At 29.4% G+C, this 27,751-nt stretch overlaps 2 protein-coding genes across 4 annotated transcripts; one reads left to right on the top strand and one right to left on the bottom strand.

The window, feature by feature from the left end:
• Positions 1-371: 371 nt before the first annotated feature.
• Positions 372-3,155, bottom strand: LOC123299038 (transcription elongation factor, mitochondrial). Its single transcript, XM_044881177.1, has 6 exons — positions 2,964-3,155; positions 2,601-2,746; positions 2,050-2,266; positions 1,826-1,978; positions 1,145-1,377; positions 372-633 (listed from the first exon to the last, which is right to left on the bottom strand). Exons 1-6 carry the CDS (start codon positions 3,015-3,017, stop codon positions 372-374), a joined length of 1,065 nt encoding a protein of 354 aa, XP_044737112.1. The 5' UTR covers positions 3,018-3,155.
• Positions 3,156-5,271: 2,116 nt separating this feature from the next.
• LOC123299022 (histone-lysine N-methyltransferase, H3 lysine-79 specific-like) lies at positions 5,272-26,722 on the top strand. Of its 3 annotated transcripts, none has more exons than XM_044881155.1 (5): positions 5,272-5,320; positions 19,402-19,836; positions 20,777-21,841; positions 22,677-24,251; positions 24,941-26,722. In XM_044881155.1, the coding sequence occupies exons 2-5, from the start codon at positions 19,452-19,454 to the stop codon at positions 25,465-25,467; spliced, it is 3,552 nt and encodes a 1,183-aa protein (XP_044737090.1). In that variant the 5' UTR covers positions 5,272-5,320; positions 19,402-19,451; the 3' UTR covers positions 25,468-26,722. The 3 variants fall into 3 exon arrangements, with proteins under 3 accessions (XP_044737090.1, XP_044737089.1, XP_044737088.1); XM_044881154.1 differs by lacking the exon at positions 5,272-5,320 and adding an exon at positions 10,876-11,010; XM_044881153.1 differs by lacking the exon at positions 5,272-5,320 and adding an exon at positions 14,679-14,788.
• The last annotated feature ends 1,029 nt before the right edge of the window (positions 26,723-27,751 follow it).

Here is a 27,751-nt window from a genome sequence, read left to right as displayed (position 1 = left end):
TCTAGTCAAACGCCTCGAAAAATGTAATTTCTAGAAACACGCGTTTGAGACAATTCCGGCAGAGTAACTCGGATAATAATATTACTTGCTTTGAATTAATCGGCGATCCCAGATCCATACATTGCGGCGTCTTCTACTTCATATGCAATGTTTTGCAAAGTTATTTCTGCTTACCGAGTTATTTTACCTTCTTTTGAAGCAGCAGAAGCTCGGAGTACAGAGCGATCAATTCAAACCTCATTCAATTCTAATAAATTTTTACTTAAATGATGAATATTGGAGGAGTAGTAAAACGTAATAATAATAAACTTTTGTGATTGCTTATCTGCATCAACCTGTTTTATTGAATCAAAATTTTCTAAATATACAACTTATTCTTCACCCTTTACTCGATTAAACAAAGCACTAATAGTCTGTGAATTTTTATAAACGCATAAATTCATAAAAGTTAAATTTAATAGCAATGATTGTCCCAAAATGTCTTTTTCTATACCGGGATAAACTTCATACTGTGACTTTAAATGATCTAATACATTTAACTTCTTAACTCGATCGTCGTTACATCTATTCAAAATATTAACAATTGTATCATTACCGGACACTCTCTCGCTTCCAACTAATGTTCTAAATAGTCTGGAATAAAAATATTAAAATCAATTCAACGATTAATATTTTAAAACACAGAATTGAGTAAAAGTCCAGAAACTTATGAATAAATCGAAAAGTTAAGTCAAGAAAACTAATCATTGAGTCCAATATTTAAACTGATCCATCAAGATAAACTGAGGAATGCCCCTGATAAACTTTGATAAACTTTGAAAGATGGTCCCTGATCCCTCAAGAACTTACCAAACAGAAGTTGCGTAAACTATGTGGATTTCTTCTTAAGATATATTGCGAATTATAGTACCGCCGCCTGTGAGTGACTTAAAAAAGTTATCAGAAATCTTAGTTGGTAATGTGTGTAAAAAAGTGTTTATGTATGGATGGAAACATTTATTTGAATGTGTGGCTCGAAATAAATATGTATACAGGGTGGGTTATTTTAATCAGACTAAAATTTCTGCCGCTAGACCAACTTCTCAATATATTCGCGAATTTCAAACTTTTACTCAACTATGTAGAATATATATATAGTTAATACCTAGCAGACAATTGTGGCCGTAGAAAATGTACTTTTGTTTGTTTATGTTCCATGAAATTTGGATTATGATCAGGGTTAATGTTTAATAATGTCAAAAGCATTGATATTAATTGAAATAGTTTTTGTTGAGCTAAAATGGTCATTAGTTGTTTTTGTGCCATATTAGACATTTGTTGTGCGGCCTCGAAAATATATACATCACCATACGGTATTTTAGTAATTAAATCACATGCCTAAATTGAAAAAAAGTTATAATAAAATATTGACGTTTATTTTTTATGTACAAAATTTTATCCCCACTTTCATATATCGTTTGTGTTTTGCTTATGGACTCAAAAATTTCTGCATCGATTAAGCTCAAATTTGTACACGATATAAAACCTGCTTCGAGGATGGTTTTATCTATAATTAACACCAGGGTGTGAAAGAGTGGGATTGAAAGTAGGGATAAAATTTTGTACATGGACAATTATATTCTCTAAGAAATTTAACTTCTAAAAAAGTTCCAAAAACCACCTTAACTCATGCTAACTCGACATAGACTAACTAAACAAAACGCAATGAGTTGATTTTCATTAATAGGTGTTGTGTTAGCGCTAGTTGGAGTGATTTTATTGTAACCAGTTTACTACAATCTGACGGAAATTACAATATTACGTTGACATATGCATCAAGTCTTACCACTAGAAAAATATCATTCATTTGAACTTTTTTTGAAGCAGTGGAACTTATATTAAACATATCCCAATCAGTTAAATGGCAATTTTCTTTTTCTATTTTTGACCAGCTTACATAATTAGGAGTAATACTAATTCCAACTGCTGATTTCAAATTCTAAAATCATTTAAAACAACTTTAAACAAATGTAAATTAAACAGAAATAAAATTTAGAACGTAAAATAAACCTCTATGTTTGTTAGAACGGGGGAAAGTAAATTTCCTCGGATTTTAATATTGTTAGAATTTGTAATACTTTCTGGATATAAAATTATTTTGCACAATTTATTAATTGTTTGTTGGCGAAAACCTTTAAGCGATACCAGTTGGTCGGTTGAAGTGAATAAACCATTTTTTTCTCTATATTCTAATATCTTCTGAATACGAGAGTTCGTAAGTTTTAATCTAAAAAGTCAAATATGTATCTAAATCTAAGCACATTAGTAAGCTGTTACTCATATAAGTATATAGGTAAAGTTTGTTAAATAAATATTTATATATTAACAGATCTCGATTGCGAACTATATTCTCGCCGAGAACAGTGTTAGCAACCTCGGTAACTTTACCAAATACCTTTATTAAGAATATAACAAGGTAATTAATGCCTTCAAAAGTCCATGAGTGTAATAAAACTCGCAGTTTGAAAATTAAAAGAACTCACCCAAATAGTGCCCAAAAAAGGCGAGGAAAACATAAGTAAAATTAGTTATTGTAAAATGAACTGATAAACTAAAATTACCTTTTTAGTTCAATTTCATCAGCAATATTTATTTTTTCTAGAAAAACACGTTTATCCTCCTGTGATAAATTTTCAACATCCAATTCTTGATGAGTGGTGCCATCTGTGTGTTGGCAACGGTGACCATTCGAAATCGATATTAAAAACTATAAATTACAAATTATAAAAGATATTGCAGATTCCTGCTGCAGTAACAATATATACAGACAGACAAATTATTATTAATAATATTTAGAAACAAATACTTAAATTTTATAAAACTTAATACGTATTAAATAAAAAACAATATTTAATAGAATTTAACCATTTTAATATCAGTCGATGACTTTCAAAATATTTAAGGTTAGAAAACTGAAAAATTACCTTTCGGGTTTTATAACTTGTGAAAAACCTCTGGTTGTTTATCCATTTTAACATTTTTAAAACATGAAACTTTTAATAGTTTCTATATTTAAATGCAAAATTTAATTTTGTATTAGGTACTGTTACTACTAATTATTAATATATAAAGTTATAGGTTATTTCAAAAAAAATCACCGTCTTAACATGATTGGAATTAGGATCTATAACGTTACTCAATGAATGTACGTTATTTTTTAGTTACAAAATTTGTGTAGATTTTGTAAACAATATTTTACATATATTTTACCACTGGTTGATGTTCTCTGGTATTGTATAACACATATACAGTGTGTCCAATTAAATTGGAACAATTTTTTTTTTTTTTTTTTGCTTGCCTGGGTGGTAAAACGTCAGGGAACCTATGGGACTTTACTTAAATATATAAGCGGTGAATGTGAACTCACGATAATAAAAGAGATGGGTAGTTTTTGCAGGAATATAGAAGGAGTTGAAATTGAAAAGGGAAGGTATATAATATTAAAGTACCGACTCACAAGGAAATTATATTCATTGCAGTCAGTATTTTTAAATTATTTTTGTACATATTTTTGGAGTCGGTTCATATTCTTATTTAATAGTAAAATAGTGTCAAATATTATGATTTTCTAAAAACTAGAGTTAATTATATTTATTCATTTTCTTATAATAATATTTTTTAATTTGATACTGTAATATTATGAATCATCTGTCAAGAATTAAAAAACTTGGATAATTCATTCTTCAAATGACAGTCAAGTTAAAAAGGTATAATCTACGGTTTTTTTTTTTTAATTTGATTTAGCAGCCCTATTTTGTTTAAATTTTATACGGATTAAAGAAATGGAAAAAATATTACTCTATCTCCTTTTAATAAAAATCTTTATTGAAGCTTATCTCAAGGTCATTGGTTGATAGCTTCTCAAAAATCTGTTACAATTTAACTTAATATAAATTACGGGGAAATTTATGGAAGAAAATATCGCTTTCGATTAGACATAAAAAATGAATTGATTAATTATCTGGACAGAATAATGTTTTGCAGGTACATAAATTTAAACCTCATTGAATCAATGACGCATGCGCCTTCAATATTAATGAGCTGTAATGAATGTGACTCTCCTGGAAATCAGACCATAAGCTTTCTGATTAAATAAATCAATATGTATACATGGAGAATAGTAAAATTTATTTTCTACTGCTCTGCTTGTGGCAAAGATTAACAGATTGTTAAAAGTAACTTAATAATTCCCAATATTATATTTATTCCTTCATACAAAAGCCCCTTTCTATAAGTCATTTAACTTGTGACAAAACTATGGGTGTTTTAATGAACATGTTTTAGTTACATTATTAAACATTAGATAGCGCCACATATGTCGAATCCAAATAGCGGTATTAGTAGAAAATTTAAAATAAATAAACAATTTTTAATTTTGTTTAAATTCGATTTATATTTTCATTAAATTAATAAATAATTTTAATTAATTCATAATAATATTTGTTAATTTGTTGTGTATATTTTATATACGACTGTGGCTCACTGTGGTTCAAACGTTGCGAATTTTGATTTTTGAGGTACAAACAATAACCTTCTATCAGAAAGTAAAAAATCTAAACTAGTCACTATAAACTTGAAGGTATATTTTCGATTTGATAAAATAACGAATACGGACCAACACAACCAATAAGAAATTTTTTCCCATTTATATCTAGTTGGCTAAATTTAATAGCATGGATACGTTAAACTAAATAAAAAAAATAACAATTGACATATTCAAGACATTTTTCTAAACAATATTTTCTAAGATCTAGTAGGATTGACAACAATTTTAATAAAACAAAAAAATATCAAACATTTTATTGATTCAAGAATTTTTCATGTGGTTAGTCATTCTGTTATTGCGAGAAGTCGAATTTTGTTGCTAAAAATATTGTGTAAAGTAAAATATTATTTTAAGAAAATTTAGAATTCCAGTTAACGCAAGTGCTGAATTAATATTTTCTAAAATTTTTTCGTACGATCGAATCGATCGATTTCGAACTTTCGATTTTATTTTACCTCAAAGCAACTTTAATAATTTGTAATAGAAGGGATGAACTTTATTTGCGCAAGTGTATTAATTGTTTTGAAAATCACAGAGTTCTATCTTTAACTTCTAGTGTGAAGTGTCTACCTTAATCAATTAGTGTCAAATGCACCGCCATTAGATATTTACAATTTACAGTGTGTATTTTTAAGTGTATTTACAATAATTTTTAAATAAACACATTTTATACAGTGTTATTAATAAAACAATAATCAAAATATTGTGTCGTAGCGGTTGTTCTATTAAAACAGCGTAAGTAAAGCTTATTTAACATATAGACTTTAGGCATAAATTATAATGTATAGGCTAGGTCACGCTGGAGAGATTTGTTCTACTCTATGATACTTATTCTTATACTTTATAATATCCCCAACTTATTTTACTTGTTTATTTTTATTTTAAAACAACAATTTTTTATTAGAAAACAAGTCAACAAGGCAATTTTAAATAAAAAGCTTAACTTGCTTGACTTGAAGTTCTTTAACGTGGTTTGCCATGGTGAGTAAATTGGCAGAAAACCGTCACGTAACGAAATCAGATACACCGTGTGTATGTGTGTGCCTTATCCATGGTAACCACGATATGTTAACCTACTTTGGATTATTTTTATTTATTATAGTACACGAATTTTGCATTTTTGTATCCAAAACTAGTTATGGATACAAGTTTTAAATGTAAATAGAGGTATATTATATACATATCAGACGCAGACCTTCCCAAAACCCCCTAAATACTATTCTCAGGCCAACAAAGCGAATTTATACCGCACTACCCTTCCCCGTTGACCTTCATATAGTGCATAAGTAGATATTTTTGAGAAAAATATAACTAAAAGCCAGTTTGCCCCAAGAGGGCGTTTGAGGTAATCAAGATATGCTACACAGAATTGAGTAGCATCTATGATATTTATTATCTTTTAATTTAGAGGCTATGGATATTAACTCCACAAAGTTTTGGACGAAATTGTTCAAGGTCGTGCTTTCATAACGTTGATGTGAAGGCACGGACGTATATATAGATGGACAAGTAATATAAGTAGGCGTTTTATACAAAAATGCAAACTGTATGTAAGTCGCCACGATGTACCTTTCAAGGTCAAATTTAGATATGTTTGGATTTTATTAGGTGGTAACATAAGAATTTTAAGTTGGTATTATGAATTTATTATTATCTGATTGGTTCATAGTTTGTACTGGTTTGTACAGTTTATCTAATACCTTGTTTGTTTACGGATATCCTAAATTCCTAACCAAATAGCTGTTGACGCTTTTAATATTTTTTTAAATATACGTCAAATAATTAGTTTTTTAATTTTGTGTTTCGCCCAAATTCATTATTTTTCCATTTAAATTAATAAAAATGTTCCAATTTTATAATTAATAAAAAGTTAGATCAATTAAATTTGTTTCTTAGTATCATTTTTTTTGTTTCCTTTATTTCACTTTTTAGTGTATAGTACATACAATTTCAAATGTAAATAATTTATATTTAAAACTTCCCACATTAAAATCATACAATATGATTGGATTTCAAGACAGCCAATGAAATTTAGTCACAACATGTCAGCTTACATACGGTATGCATTTTTTATAATGGTATTACTTGTCCATCTATATATACGTCCGTGTGTGAAGGATACTTTACGGTTAAGAGAAAAGAGGTAGTAATGCGCACATTTTTTACTCTTATCACATAATTATATTTTTTAAGTTAAATTTGTATAAGGATGGACATGTTGAACGTTGTCTGTTTCTGTTTAAAAGAGCCTGACTTTCTTGTTCTCCTTTTTTTTTTATTTTTATTATTGCTAAAGAAATACAATATATATTTTGAATTTGAATATTTTTATTGACCTTTAAACATTAGGTTTACATAACCAATAATAAATAAAATATTGATGGACGCTGCTGCCACCTGTGTGTTGATATCTAATATAATTTAATAGTAAATACTTTGAAATAACAAATTTCATAAAAACGCATTTCATTTGCAGATTCCTGCGTAAGGAATTAAGGACAGAAATAAAAATAAAAAAAATAAACAGTTGATTGAGTTAATTGTGGAAATACTATGTTTAGACAGTGTTGATTACGTAATCGTTTCTTTTTTTACGTCATGTAAGTAAGATAGCCACAAGTAATAAGAGTACCTTGCCTCTCTATTCCTCAGTATACGGCTATATAATATTTCTTAACTTTAATTTGCCCCTCACGGGTAAACAATGATGTTCACAAAAAAATGTTTCAAACAAAAGTTTATTTTTTACGTTTAAACTTTTTTTCTATCTCTAACGGTTTAGTAGATGGGTCATACGGACCGAAGACCCAATTGACCTATGTTTCTCATTTACGACCTCGACCTCTCTTTTTACGTCCCGAACACGCTATAATAATTTCAGCTTCATATCTTTTTGCGCTTTTTAGTTATCGTGTTGTCAGACTGACAGACAGACAACCTTAAATGGACTTATTTGGTGAATACCAAAATTATGTTCGTAGCATCAATATTTTTAGCGTTACAAACTTGGGACTAAACTTAGTATACCTTAATATATTTCATATATACATGGTATAAAAATTACGTTTTCTGGAACTTATATAAAACTAGAACTATATATTTTATAGAACTTTATTAATTCAATATACCATTTTATGTTACATCCAAATATTTCAAATTAAAATGGCGTAAAAAATAATTGTTTACTAAATTACACAGATAAATTGAAATTGGTGTTTGTAACAAATATATCAAGTTTTAGGTTATTACAAATGCATTTGACTTTAAAATCTAAATCACTTAATTGATGTGACAAAATTAATTTTATTTGATAGATGAATACTATTACCACTGTTTGATATACTCTGGTATTTATTATCACATCTCACATGTATGAAAAGGTCTATAGAACGGGAACGAAATATTGTAGTACTGTTAAACATGGGCGTATTATCTATAGCCCAGGAAAATAAAGATTTTTCTGCTTAAAAAATTCGAATGAAGTTTTTTCACCGGAATTATCTTTATTCGGATGCAAGAAATGACCTATGAAAAGCCTTAAAAAAAAAAAAATGTGCGCAAAAAAAATTTCTTGAATTTTTTTTTTGCTCACATGATTTTTTTTATTTCTCTGGGCTACTATCCGTATTGGCTATGATAAAAAGTGAATGTCATTCCCAAAATAACTGTAGTTTTGCGCAAAGCTAGATAAATATGTGACGACGTAGCTCAGCTGCTGTTAATTTTTAATTATTAAATACTTCAATCGAGAGGGTAGAGTATGTTTAATTTTCTGTGACAATCGTTCCTATTTATTTTTTTACCTGAATGTACCAGGTAGTTAAAAATATAAGAAGAGGGGAAAGAGGGTTATGTGTCTTTTGTTGTATGTGTGTAAGTATACCTACTTCTTTGGCACGCTATGTAACTTAAACGGCCTGATGGATTTCAAAACATGATGTATCGTTAGATTCATTTTAACTTGTGGGCGTAACATAGGCTGTAGGTAACAATTTTTAATTTACTTAAGCATTTCCAGTCGCGTGGGCTGTGTTACCAAAATACAATTTTTGAACGGTGAGAGAATGAAACAGAAATCGTAATTTACTATAAATACAAAAAATTTGCATTATCAATCATACAATTATTAGTTTAGACATAATTTTAATACATCTCTAGCCCTATATATAACAAATGAAACTTAACAATAATATAGCTCGTACACCAGAATAACACATGAGCTATAATTTATAAAGATATATTTAAAAATAATTAAATTTAGTCATTTTGCTGCTCCATCTATGATCATCATTTTGAACCATAAATTAAAGATTTCTGTAAAAATTTAATCTCTTCGGTTGTTAGGGAAGGAAGATGAGAGAGGTCAAAAAAGGTGGAGGATATAAAGCGGTGGTTTTTACTTTTTTAGCCAGCGAAGCGGGCGGGTATGAAGCTAGTATAGTATATGTGTTTCAGTCAAAACTCTTAATCGAAGAAAACTACTGTTAATTGGCAAAATCAGTTAAAAATACTTTTAATCGCAGACTTTTTGTAAGTAATTACAGTTAAAAGTATTTTTTCCTACTGATGCCGGTCAAAAGTGATTTTGACTAACTGATTTTTGTTTACTTTTAATTTTTTTATTTCTGCCAATAACATTAAAAGTGTACAATTATTGTACATATTAATCGAAAAATCGTTTATAGGTAACAATTCGCAATTCTTACGAAGCTAATTTTGTTACAAATATAAGTTACACAATTTTTATGTTTATTTTTTTTTTCATAGCCATCTCACCTATATGAAACTAGTATGAAATAACAATCATTACGCAGCCATTCTGGTTTATTATTTAGTTTTTAGGGCAGTTAATTTAGAAACTGAAAATTATCAATCTGTCTCTTTTTAATAAAAATCGTTATTGATGCCGGTTTCAAGGTCATTAGTTTGCTGCTTAGCTTTCGAGCTAAAGTTGTCATTCTAACCAAAAATAATGTGAGAATGTATGTAACATATTTGTCAGTTTTTATTAAAAACGAGAAAACATTCATGGGGAATTGGAGTTGTTATTTTAGAATTGCACTTTATATTTGCTGTTGAATTAATGAAGCATGCGCTATGTTTATTTGTAATAAAGGCGAAGTAACGTGTATTTTGAATTTCATTTAGAAAAAGTGGGCCTTGCATAGACCTAGGGTTCCGTTGTTGATCTCTATAAGAATATTTGGTAATGTTCATCAGTTTGAATTAAGGGATAAGAAAGTTTTTATTTTCGCAAACTCTCCGCGTGAAGCATCGTCGAAGGGGCTTCTAGTGAATATTTTATGAGATATAAGCTTATTTAACGTATCATGTTCGAAATAATATTTGACTTTGTTGTAAGCATTATTGCAGTAACATCCTGTTATCATTTTTGAACCGCAGAATTAGAAAATTAGATGGCGAAAGAATTTTTTTCTAAACTTTGGTATAAGATTCATTTAATCTTTTTTTAAAGAACTATGTATCAAATGATACCCCCCCCCCTCCCCCCTACACACAACGAGGTTCACGAAATTTTTGAGATGCTTGCATAGTTATCAATAATGTGAGGGGAACATATCAATTGATTATGCTATGTTCCTAAAAAAACTGTTTATTTAGTACTGCTCTCTTGATAGAGAGAAGGCATAATTTATTTAGTTTTAAGGTTTTTATTCAACACAATATTAAGCCGAGGAGGAGTCACTGTTTTATACTTTTAAAATATATGTCCAGCGACAACAATTTCATCCAAATTGAATAAAAGTTCTCTCTAAGCGAACATAGCGAAACTATTTGAGTATCCTGTGCCAACAGAACCCCGAAAAGCACAACCAGAATCACACTACACCAATAAACCTCCAACACACATTGATTGATGAAATTTACATTTACTGTGTGAGGAATTATGGATATGGCAACAAAAATCAATTGTCTAAAGAAAAACGGCGTAGCTTTTGCTAAGCATTTAAAAAAAAATATAAGTGGATAACTTCGATCCTTGCGGAATTGTCAAAAAGTAAAAGATAATTTCTAAGAATATCACAATTGTTCCACCTGAAGTGTATAAAAGTTAGCCGGTAAATGAAGGAATCAAAGAAAATTTCCGAGTTCCAATTAACGCAAGCGCAGAATTTTGATTTACTAAAATTTTCCATAATAAGACAGATCAAAGTCATTCAACCTGAATAATTTTCTGTTATTTTTAATAGTGGGGGGTTCTTAGTTTGAGCATGCGCACCAATTGTTTTCAGAAACATAGAGTTCTACATCTCACTACATAATTACAACTCGTTTGAACAGTACATTCAGTGAGTGCATTCACATTTGTATGAGATGAATCTATATACATGTTATACAGTGAGTTTTGTTTAAAAAAAGATAATCTAAGTATTGTTTGATACCGGTTGTTCTAGTAAAATTGCGTAAGTAAAGCTTATTTAACACAGTATACTTATAATATAAATTATTAAATATAAGACAATACATATTTAAGAAATGTCAGTTTATTTTTCAAAATGGCGTCAATGTCATATAACTTTCCCACTCAAAATTACTGTTTTTTTAGAGAGCCCGCAAATTATTGTTATTTTACATCTTTATATTTCTATCCATGATTTAAAACCTGTACCTATATGCCATAAAATAATTAAGATTGTAGGTAGTTGGATATTAATGTGGATTCTAATAAACTTGACGTAAAGGAGGAAATGGTAGTGGAGGGGATAGGTTAAGAATTTTACTCTATGAGGTGGGAGGTTTATTCAATATAAATTTCCCTACTCCCCCCCCCCCCTCCCAAACTGTGTTTATTCTCAAGTGACATTAGATATATATTATCTAACCTAAAATATAATTTTTTTCAACTAATATATTTGCATTAATATACAACTGCAATTTGAACAACACTCAAATCAAATTGCAACAGGTATTATTTTAACGACCCCTTCTTCGAAATCACTTATCGGATACTTGACCGAAGTTCCATCCATAATTTGCCCATGAGCGAAAAGAAGTTTGTATATATATTCTTTGGGAATAAGATTGTATTGAAGCCTGTCTGGGGTAGTTTTAGGTATTCCGTGTATACGTCCTGATTGGCCCTTTATTGTGACTCCAGATGTCTCGATTTTTTAATGAGTCGATATTGTTCAATATTTCATTTTAGATGAAAATAATTTTGCTGATTTTAATCTACATTCTTAAAAAGTGTAATATTCTAGGAAAATTCAAGACGGCGGGAACGATTGTTTTAAAGAAATGTCTATTTTTAACCCATCAGCACTCGCTTCGGGAATCTTTAGTCGCATGATGCGTTCTGGACATTCGTCAAATATTTGTTTAACTTTGTAAATCATAACCTCTACATAATTTTATATACAATTATTTTTTCATGTACTATTAAATGCAATTTTTTTGGTGTATTGTGAGTCTATCCAGTTCATTCGGATGCAAGGTCATTTGTTTAACAATAATATTAATAATTTTTGTTTGGAGAAATTTTTCGTAAAGTAGCGCCTACAAAATCACATAATCTGCTCAAAGGTGAAAAGATGTCTTAAATATGCTAAAGCTTAACTCGAGGTATGAGGAGACTCAGGGCCGAGTACGTAGTTCTTCCTTTTCGGGAATTGCCGAAGGAAATGGAGCTATTGCTTTTGTAAGCTAAGGCTTTGCTGAGATTTTTTATGCAAGTGACGATCCACCTGAAAAATTTTTAAAAGATGCAAGGCGAATATGAAGCAATTATCATATTTCTGTATTTTTCTCATAATTATGCTTCAAAAATAGTCAAGGAATTTTTGATATCAGCATGGAATATTCAGGGAGCTTTATGAAGTCAATTCAATCGCCATTTTGGTGTATCCAAATTTAAGTTTTGACTTGAAATACCTACATTTAAAAAAGTTACAAATTCAGTTTTCGAAAAATGAAACAACCCAAAAATTATCTTGGTTAAGTCCCGCTTTCGGTTGATCTCAAAAGCTTTCAACCCTTTAAAGAAAAATAAAATACATGACGTTAAAATTCCCTCATCCGCACCCCCGTACCTCTATCGCCATGGTTTGTTACGATAGGCTGTAGACATGTTGATTATCAGAGAAAGTTTAAAATATGAGGCTACTGCGGTTTTCTTGAGCTTATTTTGCTATGTTCAGGGTTCGATAGCAGACAAGGTCGGTGCAAAAATTCATAACAAACAATTCTTATTTTCTTCGCCTCAATCCGATTAATAGAAGCAGAGAGAGATATTCAAGAAAACGTCACCCATGAAAACAATGTAGAAATAAATTGTCCCAAAACCGCAACCTGATGGTCGTGCGGATCGTTCCGGAACCGGAAAACAAATTTCTCTATTTTTTAATAACGAAAGAAATGTATTTAAAAAAAATTGGCTTTCTCCCAAAATTTTCCGATTTGATTATCAAAATCCGGTAGATTTACCCACCTATGAGCTAACATTAGACGCCTGTAGAAACTTGAATAAATATCTACTTAAAACAATTGACCGAATAAATATTAAATTTCCATTTTTATTAAATCCAATAATTTTGATAATATGAATTATTGTAATTTTTCAAGATTAATTTTTATTTGATGAAGTGTAGCCAAAATTTTGAAAGTCAAGATACAAATCAATGAGTACTTGGAACAGAATTCGAAAAAGCCGATTTGCCGAATATTATTTCTACAAAATTAGTCGGTGGAAATTAAAAAAAGACTATTTAAATTAACCCGACTAATTAAGGATGTATGAGCACGGTAGTGGGAAAACAAATTTAAAAAAATATACATTTTCAATTGTAATGATGAATTATGTTATATTCTGATAATATAAGACGAAAAGTAAGAGTAAAATTTTCGATATTTGGAGTAATTTTCAAAATATCGAAAATTGAAAATTTTGTTTAATTATTTAGCATTCGATATTTTGAAAACCAAGGCAAATATCGAAAAATTTTATTCTATTTTTCGTCTGCATTAATGAAGTTATAACAAAATTCATCATCAAAGTTGAAAATATGGTACAAATAATTTCAACCCTAAGTTTAATATTGCCTTGGCGTTCGTTACTACATTAATCAATTAATAACTATTCTGCTTTCATCTGCAACCTAATTGTTTTGTTATTCCGATAATTTAGATTTTAGATGTCATTCCTTGGAGGCTATGATGTCGCAATTGATATTGAGTCGTAATTTAAAAAAGTACAGTCAACCATATCAAATAACTAGGAAAATAATCTAACAAATATTTTCCTATCGTTTCATAATTACTTTGAAATACATTTTACATCAAATAATGCTCATAAAACTCGTAAACTATCTGCCTTCAGAAGTGGCAAGAAAAGGCTCGTTGGTAATTTATGGCTAAATTTTGGTAAAATAACATTTTATTTACATAAGTAAATTATATTTTTCTGAGCTCAAGTTGCGAATGTCTAAAATATTGAATGTAACCGAACTCCCCTGTAATTAATAATGGATTCGTCTCAGCACACATAGTGACTGTATAAGCTGGGTGTTCAGTGTTGTATACTTGTGTTATAAATGTTGATTGCGTTTACAGTACAATTGACCTAGCTATATCAGTCCAAGATTCTCTATCGCAGTTAATAAATATTGATATGTTTTTAATTCGTTTTTTGAATACTTCAGGCGTCGAATTCGCCTAAAATCAACCAAAATATGGAAGGAAATCTCGCAATTGACCAGCCAAATGCCAAATTTCTTATTTTGATAAAATCTTTTAATTGTCAAGGGATTGTTTGGGTGTAACATTTTATTAAATTGGAATGCAAATATGTCCTTGAAAAATTCGCACATGCAAAATAACAAAAAGTCCAATAAAATACGTTTAATTAATACACGGAAATATTTAATGAATATAAATCCTTATTTCCCGGGAATGAAAATCTTACCATTTAAAATTTTCTAACTTAAAAATTAATTGGTAATATTCGAAATTTTCGAAAAAAATACCAGCAAAAATTGGAGAAAGTATTTTGGGTTTATAATGAGCGCATAAGTGCAATGCGCATATCGGTAGTGGGAGAGTGTGTTGTGTTATGTTGTACACTCTGTGTTTCCTTGTTCAGTGGATACTAAACATTGGTTACGGGTGTATATTATTTCACATGATTTAATGTCATTTATTATTTTCCTACAAATTTCTACCGGTTTTTCTTCTAATTTTCGTTTGGTAAGTACTAAGTGTGAAATGTGTGAATGAGACTTTAATTTTATGATAAATACATAAATGTATATAGATGATTACAAAGTCTCTATACAAGTTATATTTAAACAAAATGGCTGCCATATTTGAATTTCAAAATGGCGGCTTAAATTCTTTAATATTTTATATTAATTAATTATATACATTTATTGAATTGTTTTTTAATTAGATAATGTTTTTAAGAATTATTAAATTTTTTATTATAATTTATAATAAATTTTGATGGCATTTTGCAAAACCATGGTATATAGCTTTTTCTTTTGGAAATAAAAAAGTTCTTGATTCTGTGTGTCAATTTTCTCATATATGAAGAGTCGGCTATAATTATTTAGTATTGAATTAATTAGGATCCTTTTTATAAAAATACTTTAATAATGAATTCGTAATAGGACATAAGTATAACATATTGTACAGCAATAAGAAATTGTAATTTGCTCATCAATCCATTTAATTTAAAACAACATTACATTCTTCAATTCTAATGTAATTGTTCGTATTCTTAAATTACTAAAAAAGGGGTGTTATAAGTTTGATCGCTATGTGCGTGTGTCTGTCGGTCTGTCTGTGGCATCGTAGCGCCTAAACGGATGAACCTCTATTGATTTTTTTTAAATTTTGTTTGAAAGGTAATTTAATAGAGAGTGTTCTAAGCTATGTTTCAAGTTCGACTTTAGGATGTCGTACCCGAAAAATCTAAAAAATTGGCGTTGATCTGCCAAATCGATTCAGTTTGGAAAAGGTTTTAAGAAAAAAGGTAATTTAATGGAAGGATATATGTTTCTCAGATATATGTTAAGTGTGAGTTTAGGGTTCCGTACCCGAAGAATTTGTGGGAGTTTTTTAATTTTATAAATTTTACTTGTATTCAAAGGCTAATTCTGTTGAATTATTTTTATCAAATATTTACATGAGTGCATAGTGATTGGCCATACTGTCACATAGTTTTCGATTATGTGTAGGCTAACTAATCCTGAAACCATTTACTGATATAGGTACGTTCTATCGTAAAAATCTTGGAAATAGAGGACGGCATAGAATGCCTCATTTTTTTGCCATTTTGAACTTTTCGAGAGATCCATGGTAAAATTAACAATTAATATTTTTGCGCAAACATTTCACTTTAATTCCGTTCTATACCTCGAGGATACGTCGTAAAACACATAAAGTGAATTTTATTTAGAGCATAGTTGGATGTTTTCAACATTTTTTAAATACGGGGGGGGGGTGTTTAATTTAAAATGCAAAATTTTCTGGCCTTATATTAATCAGTACATATCGTCCTAAATTTTGACGTTGAAAAAATTCGCATTCTTGTCGATTCAGATTTGAGCCAATGATAAATTTTTCTACGCCATTTTTCCCGTGGAACCAATATTGAAAATTTGTTCCTTCCAAATTTGACATACTAAAGATATCTTAAAAAGTTCCTGCAAACTCGATTTCACTTTAATTTAAAAAAGAATTAATTTTACACAAAATGGCTGATATTTACAGTAAATTGCTGTCATGTATACAGCAGTATTAATCAAATGCGCGCGCATACCTTTATACATTGTGTACGTTGTTGAATTTGAAAGATTCCTATTCTGTATGAAAGGTTGATATTTACTTATTTATTAAGCATTTCTTAAATCAAGTATTTCTATTAATGTACACGATGGTCACTGAAAAATGGATCCTTGAGGACACTTATGTTTATATTCTACTTTATTATCGAAAATTTGTCATAAAAGTTATATACATAAAATACGTTGAAAAAATTATATCGCAAATCGGCAAGTAAGTTCGTTACCTAAAAAGGGATGTCTAGAGAAAGAGAGAGAGAGGAATTTGAATTTCTTTCTTTTTAACACCTGAACTAAAAAAGGGGGGTATTTTAAGTTTGACCGCTATGTGTGTGTGTCTATCTGTCTGTCTGTCTTTTTTAAGTTTTTTGGTTTGAAAGGTAATTTAACGGACAGTGTTCTTAGATATGTTACAAAATCAGTTTAGGATTCCGTGCCCGAGAAAAACTTAAAAATTAGCGACGATCTTCAAAATGTTTTTAGGAAAAGGGTAATTTAATGGAGAGTGTTCTTATATATGTTTCAAGTGCGAGTTTAGGGTTCCGTATACGAAAAATTTGTCGGGTGTTTTTTTTTAATTTCGTAAAATTCACTTGTTCTATAAACAAAAGGCATTTTAATATTGCATGAAATATCGCCAATTATGACTAGTATTTTCTGTTTTCCCGAAAAAAAAATTTGTTTCGTAGCTTTTCCTTGCTGTTATGAAATACATATAGAATTTAAATATACATGATGTATTCTTCATTTTATTTTGAATGTAAAATCATCTATGAAGGTCATTCAGTGGCGTGACAAAAATATCTTCTTAATACGTTGAATCAACACTATGTAATATTTCATTAAAAAAAAAAACACGAAATTATGAACTTTTTTTTATAATTTTTCACGAGTATTAACATTTTCTCAACATTTCGGAAAATTGAATTTAATTTAGAATTTTACATTTATAACATAAATTTTTCTGTAAATATTAATTTTTGTGAAAAAGGTTAAAAATTAATTTCTTCAACTTATAAAAAGTATTATTAAGGGACCATCTTAACTTGTCATTAAATTACCTTTTTCCTTAAAACCTTCTCCAAACTGAACCGATTTTGAAGGTCATCGCCTATTTTTTAGTTTTCCGGATACGGAACCCTAATATCGCGCTTGAAACATAGCTAAGAACACTCCCCATTAAATTACCTTTCAAATGAAACAAAAAAAACCAAAACTGCTGTGTTATTTTAATATCTATTAAATATGTAACGTTACACCAAAGAGTGGGCTTCAAAAATGTGACCATCGGAGACAAGGGAGGGGGTTAAAAATCGTAAAAATAGTGTGACGTGATTTATGGATGGCCCTAATATTCCACAAATTTTCTAAAATTGTTATTTAATTCTTCTGAACCCCCTTTGTTTAGGTTTCCGAAATTCATTTACTTTGAAGTGAAGAGGAAATTCGCTTTAAAAATTATTCCTTCTCTGCAATCCACATTACATTTAGGTGCAAATTCAAAAATTTCAAGAATTTTACTACACAAAATGGCTGATTTTACAGTGTAATGCTGTCATGCAAAGTGAACGTAGTTAATTAAATTGCGCGCGCATTCTGTATACTTGCATCATTTATTTTAAAAGATTAATATTCTGTATGAGTGGTTGATAATATTTACCGAAGTAAACAAGTACTATTTCTTTAAATTTTTTATCAATTATATTAGCTGAAAAAATTTTTTTTCAACCAAAAGTTAATATACTTTATGATCTAATATGTATTTCTATTGATTTTTTTTTTTTTTTATATAAAATGTAATGCATTTTACATGATGATCATTGAAAAGTTACGATTTAAAAATATTTTCTATCAACGATTAATTGAGGACAAAAATTCCGGTTTTATTATGAAAGGTTTTAATTTATTTAGGGGCTTCATTATTTACCAAAATAATGTCTCTTCAAATATCCGTAATACTTTCCGGTTGTAAAATTTTAAATTGTGTTTTCTTATAAATATTACTTCGATCGACTTGTTGAAGGAAAAAAGTATTTTTATCAAACAATATCGTATTTCATCAATTATTTTATAGATTATTTGTAAATCAATTCTATCAATTTTTTGCTTAACAGCTGTCTCTGGGGTTATTTATTCACAGTATTTAGTTCTTCTTTACCGATCATTCAATAACAGTGGCACCCTCTGTATCACAGTTTATGTATTATGGATAGTTGATCTGCCATCTTTGATGGCTTTGTTTTTTACCGTTTATCTAATCTATTCAGTTGCAAATTAAAGTATTATCGGATTTAATTAATTTAATGGAAATTTTTTAAATTTTTTATGAGAAAATGAGTTAAGGAAAGTTATTTATCCTTTTTAGGTATAGTTTTCTTTTTTCTTTTTTTTCTTTTTCAAATAATAGTTTATATATCTCTAAAAGGGAGGCCAGCGTTCGAGCCCAGCTCAAGAAATAAAATTTTTTTTTTTATATTTATTTTCTTTAAATTCATAAATTATTTCATTTAATTGATCACACATTTACAACAAATCTACCTTGGTACAAAAACAAAAAATTAAATTGCATTACTTAATGAAATTTTAAAAAATAAATACATCACTATATTTTAATTGTTAAAAAATATACTTATCGGGGGAATAATAAGCCAAGTATTGTGTTTTTGATTTAATATTAAAACATGTTTACTTTCTCATTTATAATATATAGAGATATAATTATTTATACACGACTGTTGTTTTTACCAATATTACGTCACCAAAATGGCTACCAGCGTTTTTGCGAGAATAAAAAAGGTTTCAAATTTAATTTAATTTTATGGCAAGAAAGCGTGTTTATTTTGCTCAAATATATTTTTTGTGACTTTTTATTAGGAAAATGAATATTTTGAAGTATTTTTCCAAACATAGTGGAATTTCTATTGGGCTAATGATTTCCTGCAAATTCAGATTTAATGAACACCGAACAATGAATCCAAAATTTAATTATTAATTAATAATTTTCTTTTTTTCTAGAAATGTATCATCTTTGAGAATTATAACTGAATTTTGACTGTATTTGATCAATGACTGCTTTGGCTGTAAATGAGGTTGTATGTAGTAAAAATTCTGAATTCTTAAACGCGAACGAAGATAAATCTACCGAAACAACCACGGATAGTATGAAATTAGCGATGGCTGTTGACGATGATGCAATGGCACATAGTATTGAGACAACAGAATTATCAAATGGATTTGCAGAAATAATAGATGAGAAAAATTCTAAGGAAAGTTTTCTATCTGTATCTGATTCTGTACACTCTGATTCAACTTCACAGCATGGCACTCCTGGTACTCCAAGATCCGAGCATAGTACGCCCATGGAAGATGTAGATGATAATTGCAGTATTAAACTAGTACTATCGGATGATGAAGAAGATGCTGAATTAGAAACGACAGTAAAGGGAACAGGTAACGTATTTAAATAGTTGTAACAGGATATCCCCTTTCTAAAAAGGGGTGGGCAGGAGTAACGAACGCCCTTGTTAATCAATTGCACTTTCACCCGCTCCTTCCTACACATTCATATACTCGCATATTCTTACTATCACCTGAAATAGAAATTTTAGAAGAAGTAAAAGGCAAATTACTTATACAAGGTATATAATAAGGAATTACTCGATTTGAATGTGACTCTGGCCATTAATTGTATCTCGTTTACTATTTTTACAACAACAAAAAATCATTTATGGTTCAAAATGGTGCTCATAGATAGTGAAATACCATAAACTAAATTTAATTTTTTTTAAAATATATCTTTATAAATTATAGCTCATGTGTTAATATGATTTATGAGCTATTTTATTGTGTAGTTTCATTGAAATCCATTCAGTAGTTTTTGCGTGAAAGCGTAACAAACAAATAACATTAAGAATTTAATTTTGTACTTTTTGCTACTTTTAGTTTTTAATGTATGAATTAATTAATTGTAATATGAGTTTAGAAAAGACATACTTCTGATTTAGAATATTTATATATATCAAGATATTTATTATGATATAACATAAAAATTTCACTGTACTTTAAAATATCATCTCTGTTATCTTTAACTTCTGGTAGCTTTTACAATTCAATTTTTTAAAATTATAAAAAATGAAATTTAAAATTATAATAATATTTTTGCATTTTCTCAAAATTCATGGAAAGCTGAATCGATTGAAAAAGTTTTAGTTTCTTAGATAACCTAGATCAAAATAGTCGGTTTTGGTGTCTTTTTTGTTCGAAACAAATCAGAACGATAACGTGCGACAAAAAACAATTTTATCTAGAAAATTTTAAAATACGTATGTTTTTGTCCACCCTGTGAAATCAATATTATCCATGAATAAAATATTTTCTCTTTATTTTCTAGAAAAAATTGCTTCAATTAAGACAGAAAACATTGAAGAACCATCAAAAAATGTTGAAGCTGCAAATCAAAATGAAAAGGACAAGCCTGAAAATGTGGACAGAATAGAAGCAGATCCAATAATTCCGATGAGTTTAGATGAAACGGAGAGTCATGAATTAGCTGAAGACAATACTGAAAATTCAAACGTCATATCTACAGAAAATCAAAATGATGTTTCCGTAAAAGATATATTATCTGAACTTGACAGTTGCTTAACTGAGGAAAATGATAGTAATTTAGATAGATCGAATATAAATGATATTGAAATGGGCGAAGAAGTTTCGGAAGAAACACTTGCAACTGATAAACAAAACAACGAGAAAGAAGAAAATAATACAGATTTTCAAATTAATGATGTACTAACCCAAGAGGAAGATGCTAAAAGCAGTAACGATTCAAACGAAGGAGATTTTCAAATTAGTATAGTTTCCACCGAAGGAAATATTCAAATCGATAGTATTTCAACCGAAGAAGGTATTCAAACTAATAACGCAGATATTCAAATCAATAATGTTACCACCGAAGCAGATATTCAAATCAGTAATGTTTCCACCGAAGCAGATATCCAAATCAGTAATGTCTCAACTGAAACAGATATTCAAATGAAAGATGTCTCAACTGAAGGTGATATTCAAATTAGCAGTATTTCAACAGAAGCAGAAATGCAAATCAGCAATAGTGTTTCGGTTGGAGATGAAATTAAAATTAGTAACGTTTCCACTGAAGAAGATTATGATAAAGAATTTAAACTTTCTATGGAAGAAAATTTTGATAATGATAAATCAGAAGAAGAGAATGAGAAACAAGAAACTAAAACAGATGAGGATACAACGGATAATGATGAAATCATGAATGATGAAAGCGAAAAATCGGAAGAAAATGGTATCCCAGCTGTCATTGATTTGGATGAAATTTCTGATGAGGATAAATCGGATGAAAACAAGGATTCAAATATTACAAATGAAACCGAAAATAATGTTGAGATTAAAATAGAGCAGACTGAAATTTCAGAAAATGTTCCATCAGGTAATCTAAGTTATTTTTTATTATAATTAATAATTAGTTAGCAGCTATATTTTTTAATGATCTATTACGAAAATCATTTTACTATGTGACAATCGATCCCTTAAGGGGTTATATCCAGTTGCGAGCACAAAAAACACGTTTTTTTTGGGAAGACCATTATAGACCACCAGATAAATTTGTTCATAAAGCTGTTAGGCAATAAAAAAGCGGTATTGATACAAAAATACTGCTTCAAAATTGTTATTTATACAATTAAGATGTTATTAAGATACATTAAAATGTATATCAGGCCATCCAGCTGATCAATTTTATTGAGTAAAAAAATTATAAAACGATTACAGAATGCGTTGATATATTTATTTATTTTGTAGAAATTTTATATTTTTGTGTTTAAAGCGTGTTTTTGACAGCTGATTCTTTTTTTTTATTTAAAAAGATTGGTCTCTTGTGTTATTAATATTTGCAATTGTTTGATTTAAGTGTTTTTCTTGTAAAATGAATCGAACAGACTCTCACACTTAATGTGACAGTCAAATTTCTCTTCGATTTATTATTTCTCATTCCTTTTTACTACAATCTGTTGTCAGAACATGATGCTCCCCGTCAAACTCCACAATTTTTGCTATTTTTTTTTATTAGTTAACTATAAAACGAGCTATTAGCCATTATAGATTAAAATGCTTTACCATGTCATGTATTATATTAACGACCTCACGACTTTACATTAAAATTAGGCTCCGTAGGTAATTGAAGTAAAGGTGGAGATTTCTATAAATGTTAATTTTTAAGTTATTCATGTTATTTAAACTAATTTGGCTAAATTTTTTATTTACAGATACAGAATGTGTTGAAACAAGTACAAAAAGAACGAGTGAAGCTTTCAAACGGAAAATAGACGAATCTGATGAACTTGAGGAATGCACTGAAACAAAAAAAATGAAAACCGATCCTATCAAATCAAAATCTGAAGACAATTCTAAATTAGATCAAGTCGACGATACCTGTCAAACCGAGTTGAATGAGAAAGATTCAAGTATTAAACCTGATAATGATAAAACAATTAATAAAGATAGAAATAAAACAATAGAAAACGATGAAAATCAAATAATTAAAAAAAATGAAACTAAAACCATTGAAAAAGAGGTCATTGAAACTATTGAAAAAGATACACATAAAGCAGTTGAGGAAGTTGAAAATGAAAAAGACGAAGACAAAACAAATGAAAAAATAGAAAATAAAACTAAAGAAATAGATGAAAATAAATCAATCGAAAAGGATCAAGATGAAATAATTAACAAAGATGATGATAAAACAATCGGAAAGAATAAAATTAAAACAGTGGAAAAAGATGAGAATAAGACAAAAGCAAAAGATCAAAAAAAGCCTCCTGAAACGAAAAAAAAGTTAATACTACGAATGCTTCCATTACTTTTTGAAAATGAACCTATTCCGAATGTTAATGTGGAAGAATTAATTTTAACTAAAATAATTGAAGGTATAACACTACGAACGGAATTAGCTACGTTGCGTCAAAAAGCTCAAACTCAAGAGCAGTTAATTGATCAATTGCGAAGAAAAGCTACCCATTTAAGTAAACAATTAGAAGATATTAATACGGTTACACATCGATTAACCATTGATTTACAAAATAAAGATCGTCCAGTAGCACCCGTTAAAATTACCAGAAGTGTAGGTCTTCAAGTATCGATATCTTCTACACCGGCGCCAAAACGCTTTTCATCTTCGAATCCACCAAATACCATTAATAAAAAGAGACCAATCACAAATTCCACTCATCATAATAATTCATCAACCACAAATAATAATAATTCATCAGCTACTAATTATAACAATTCATCTTCTAACAACAATTTATCTGCTACGAATACTAGTCAATCAAATATCAACTCGAACTCACCCGTCAAAACTTCGACTCCCACCACTCCATCTAAATCACCCTCTTTATTAACAAAAGCTCTTACTAAACCAACAAGTGGCCAAAGAAATGCGTTAGTTAGCCACTCGACTCCTCCGAAACAACAATCGGAATCACCCGCTAAGCAAACTAAGACTTCGGATAGTAAGTCAGTGACTGTTGATCTTACTGATGACGATACTGACTCATCCAAAAACAATAGTAATTCAGTAGTCACACAGAATCCTCCAGGCTTAATACCATTGACAACCGGAAATTTAAGAGTGGTTTCATCGCTTGGGAATACTCTATCAACAACAACAACAACGAATCAACCTCAAAGAGTTACATATTTAATGGCTACACCAGGACAAAATCGAGTACTAATTGCTACTAGTCCAGCAACAACTGGTGGGGCTAGGCCAGCATTGACTGTAGTAGGACAGCCTAATGTACGAGGAGTCCAAGGAACACGTTATTTAGTTAATACTACAAGTAAGTTTTCCTTATATTATTTTTCAGAAAACAAAAAATACGTTATTATAGAAGAAAACAAGCCAAAAAAAAAAACATTCGCAAAAGTAAAAAAAATAGCTTTCTTGCGATAACAAAAAAATTAAATGGGAAAGTTATAGATCTCAAAAAAAATTATCGATTAACATATTTTAAGTCTGATTTGAATGCGTAGATGCCGAGAAAAAGTGAAAAAATGAGCGAAAATAGTCGTTTTTAAATTTGTTTATAACTTTTATAACTATTTTATAACTTTTTTCGAAAAATGTCACCTTTCGTAAAAGCTTTCCTCTTGGTGAAGGGACTATGGTGGTAGAGCGGTTTTTCGGGGCTTCATTTCTTCGCCTAGACTTCTTCAAGAATGATATTCTAGCAACCGTTTTTTTTATTTTAGCTAGTTTTTGCGGTTAACTTAGCCGTTGATTAGCCATAAACTATGTTTCTTGGCTTGTTTTTTTTTATAAAAACGTAATTTTGTTTTCTGAAAACAATTTTGTAAAATTTAACATTAGTCCTCCGTAGATTAATTAATTGGATTGTTTTAGGAAAACCTTTGTTAAATATTATGATAATCAAGTTTTATAAAACTTCCTTGGTGCTCGTACATCCTTCAGTTTCATTTTCTTCAATATAATTCAATTAATATTTTTATTGTTTTTATTTATTTACAGATGGCCAACAGGCAATCGTACAACGGCCAGGTATAGTTCTAACCAATGGACAAACTACAAATACAGTACGCACAGTACCCGTTCGTGTAAATAGTAATGTTACTAGAGCTAATGCCTTGACTAACAATCGACCCGCCAACCCTACTCTACATCCTGCACCCTTGCCAATATTATTAAATCAACCACATTTACCTAATTGGCGACAAATTCCACCACGACCAGCTTTACGAATCAGTCGAACCAAGGATGGCGGTATACAATTATCATGGTCTATGCCTGAATTAGATCAAAAAATTCATGAAGAAGTAGCAAGTTACCAATTGTATGCGTATCAAGAAGGTGCTGCTCCACCATCAACAGAACTTTGGAGAAAAGTGGGTGATGTGAAAGCTTTACCACTGCCAATGGCTTGTACCTTAACAAGTTTTCATCCTGGGAATAAATATTATTTCGCTGTACGAGCAATAGATGTACATTCACGTGTTAGTCAATTTAGTTACGCACAACCAATATCATTACATAATTAAATAAAAAAGTGGATAATTTATTTAAAACAAATTGTGCTTATTAGAATTGTATATATAAATAATATCATCATTATATTAAGTTCATAATTAATTTTTTGTACTTCTTTTTTCAAGAAATATAAGAGAACAAGAACACTACAGCTCTAGCTAATGTAGAGTAAACAAACATGATAAAACAAATCTCTATTTAGATTTGTAGAGTTGTGTGTTTTATACAGTGAATCCTGGTTAAGTGATACATCAAGGGGCCTGTAAATTCGTTACTTTTATAGAGGTATTCATTCCATTTACCCAGTGTCTCAGATATTCGAGTATAAATAAATATGTATCTGTCTCATTTACAGAGGTTTTGCGTTGAAAAGTATACCGTTTCTTTCTTTACCTTCAACCAACCTTTGCTGCTATCTTGTGCCTTTTCTTTAATCACCGGTACACTTACCGGAACGTTTTTGTTTCGAAGTTGGTTGACCCATGTTAGCAAATACTGTCCAAGTTCAGAAGATTCTGATAAACGGACACGTTTTAGTTTTCGTTGTTCTTCAGAACATTGTGATTGGATTTTATCTCTGAATTATTCCACAAAGAGTAGCTTTGGCACATTAAATTCAACACAGGCTTCATCTCGTGTCTTCCCACTTTCATAAACGGATATTAACTTCAGTTTTTCACGTACTGATAACGATTTGAGCCTTCATTTCGTCATTCTTTAAATAAACATCTGTTTAATAGTAAAGCAAACCAAAACTGAAGATCATTGAAGCTCAAAATTAGTTAAGTGCGGAAATTGCGGGTAGAATAACAATAAGTTTATCTCAGTTACAGAGGTTATTGCATATAAAATTCACTCGCTGTCTCAGTTATAGAGGTAACTATGACGATAAAATCGAAAGAACGAATTCCAGATATAGAGGTATGCTTCTTCCCACTTACAGACGTAATTCAGTACCAAAGTGTTGGGATTTCAGCATGAAATCCAGATATGGAGGTTTCTCACTTATCCAGGTCCCACTTAACCATGTTTCACTGTATTGGATTACACTTCCATAATTTCCAGGCAGCCAAATTTTTCTTTAAAAGATCATTTTTTGTAACCAATTTATACTTGTGATATAAGAGCGAAATTTGAATTTCTTTTATAATTTTGAATGACAGTTATTATAAATTTACTAAACTCAAAACATCTACTAAAAAGGTGCTATAAATGACGTTAAATATTTTTTGTATCGCAACGAAAATTTATGTAAAATTATTTCAATATATCGATTGATTTAGAAAGCAAATTTATTTTCGAATGTTTACAAATTTTTTAACTTAATATTGCTTGTTAATTTTAATGGCAAAAGACCTCGCACGAATTAGATGTAATCTGCATTTCGGTCAAACTTTTTCAAATTTTGAGAAATGATAGTTTAAGTAATTCTGAATGAAAGTTCCCATGGTCACAAGTCATGAAAATGACAGGATTTCAAGTTATCGCTAAATTAAAGTTGGGAAATGTATTCATTTGTATAAAAGTTATTGTAATTTAATTGTAAAAAATTATGTACGTACATATATATGTAGCTGAAAATATTGATCTTAACATTTCATATTATTGAGCCACTGAACATTTAACACTGCTTGTTCTTTGAATTTTGTAACATATTCTTAAAAAAAAAAAAACAATAATAAAAAAACAACACCCTTACATTAAAAAACATACGTATGCATGTAGTTATACATATCTGCATATGTATTTGCCTATACACACATAAGTATATATTAAACAAATGAGTACATTTTCCAACTTTAATTTAGCTATAGCATGGAATTTTGTTATTTTTATGACCTGTGACTATGGGAACTTTTTTTTCTTTAGAATGACTTAAACTATCATCTCCCAAAATTTGAAAAAGCTTGACAAAAAAAACATCTAATTTGTGCGAGGTCTTTTCATAATAAATAATATAAAAACTTGATTTAATAAGATCAAGATTCATTTTGATAGCTAAGAAAATTCATTTTTAACAACTTGTGGCGACTTGTACAGTTTAGATATTGATTTCTAATTTGCGGGTAGAGTAAAAATAAGTAAGTAAGCAAAAAAAACGATGTTTTCTCAGTTATAGAAAAGTTAATGCTTATAAAATTCACTCGCTGTCTTAGTTATAGAGGGAACTATGACTAATAAAGGTAATTCGGTGCCACAGTGTTGGGAGTTCATGAATTTTAATTATGGAGATTTTTCACTTATCCAGGTCCCACTTAACCAAGTTTCACTGTAACATGTACTGTTTGATTTTCA

Source organism: Chrysoperla carnea, chromosome 4 (genome assembly GCF_905475395.1).
Source record: "Chrysoperla carnea chromosome 4, inChrCarn1.1, whole genome shotgun sequence".
Lineage (NCBI taxonomy): Eukaryota > Metazoa > Arthropoda > Insecta > Neuroptera > Chrysopidae > Chrysoperla > Chrysoperla carnea.
Note: the sequence above shows the minus strand (reverse complement) of the source record. Positions and strands in the feature narration are given on the sequence as shown.

What these genes read in the sequence shown, in the direction of transcription:
- LOC123299038 (XM_044881177.1), bottom strand. Translation starts at nt 3,017, where the DNA reads ATGTTAAAATGGATAAACAACCAGAGGTTTTTCACAAGTTATAAAACC. An exon ending in TGAATGATATTTTTCTAGTG is followed by an intron (nt 1,378 to 1,825) that starts GTAAGACTTGAT and finishes TTTTCAATTTAG; the next exon opens with GCATGTGATTTAATTACTAA. An exon ending in CGGCCACAATTGTCTGCTAG is followed by an intron (nt 634 to 1,144) that starts GTATTAACTATA and finishes TTTTTATTCCAG; the next exon opens with ACTATTTAGAACATTAGTTG.
- LOC123299022 (XM_044881155.1), top strand. Translation starts at nt 19,452, where the DNA reads ATGACTGCTTTGGCTGTAAATGAGGTTGTATGTAGTAAAAATTCTGAA. An exon ending in AACGACAGTAAAGGGAACAG is followed by an intron (nt 19,837 to 20,776) that starts GTAACGTATTTA and finishes TTTATTTTCTAG; the next exon opens with AAAAAATTGCTTCAATTAAG. An exon ending in TTATTTAGTTAATACTACAA is followed by an intron (nt 24,252 to 24,940) that starts GTAAGTTTTCCT and finishes ATTTATTTACAG; the next exon opens with ATGGCCAACAGGCAATCGTA.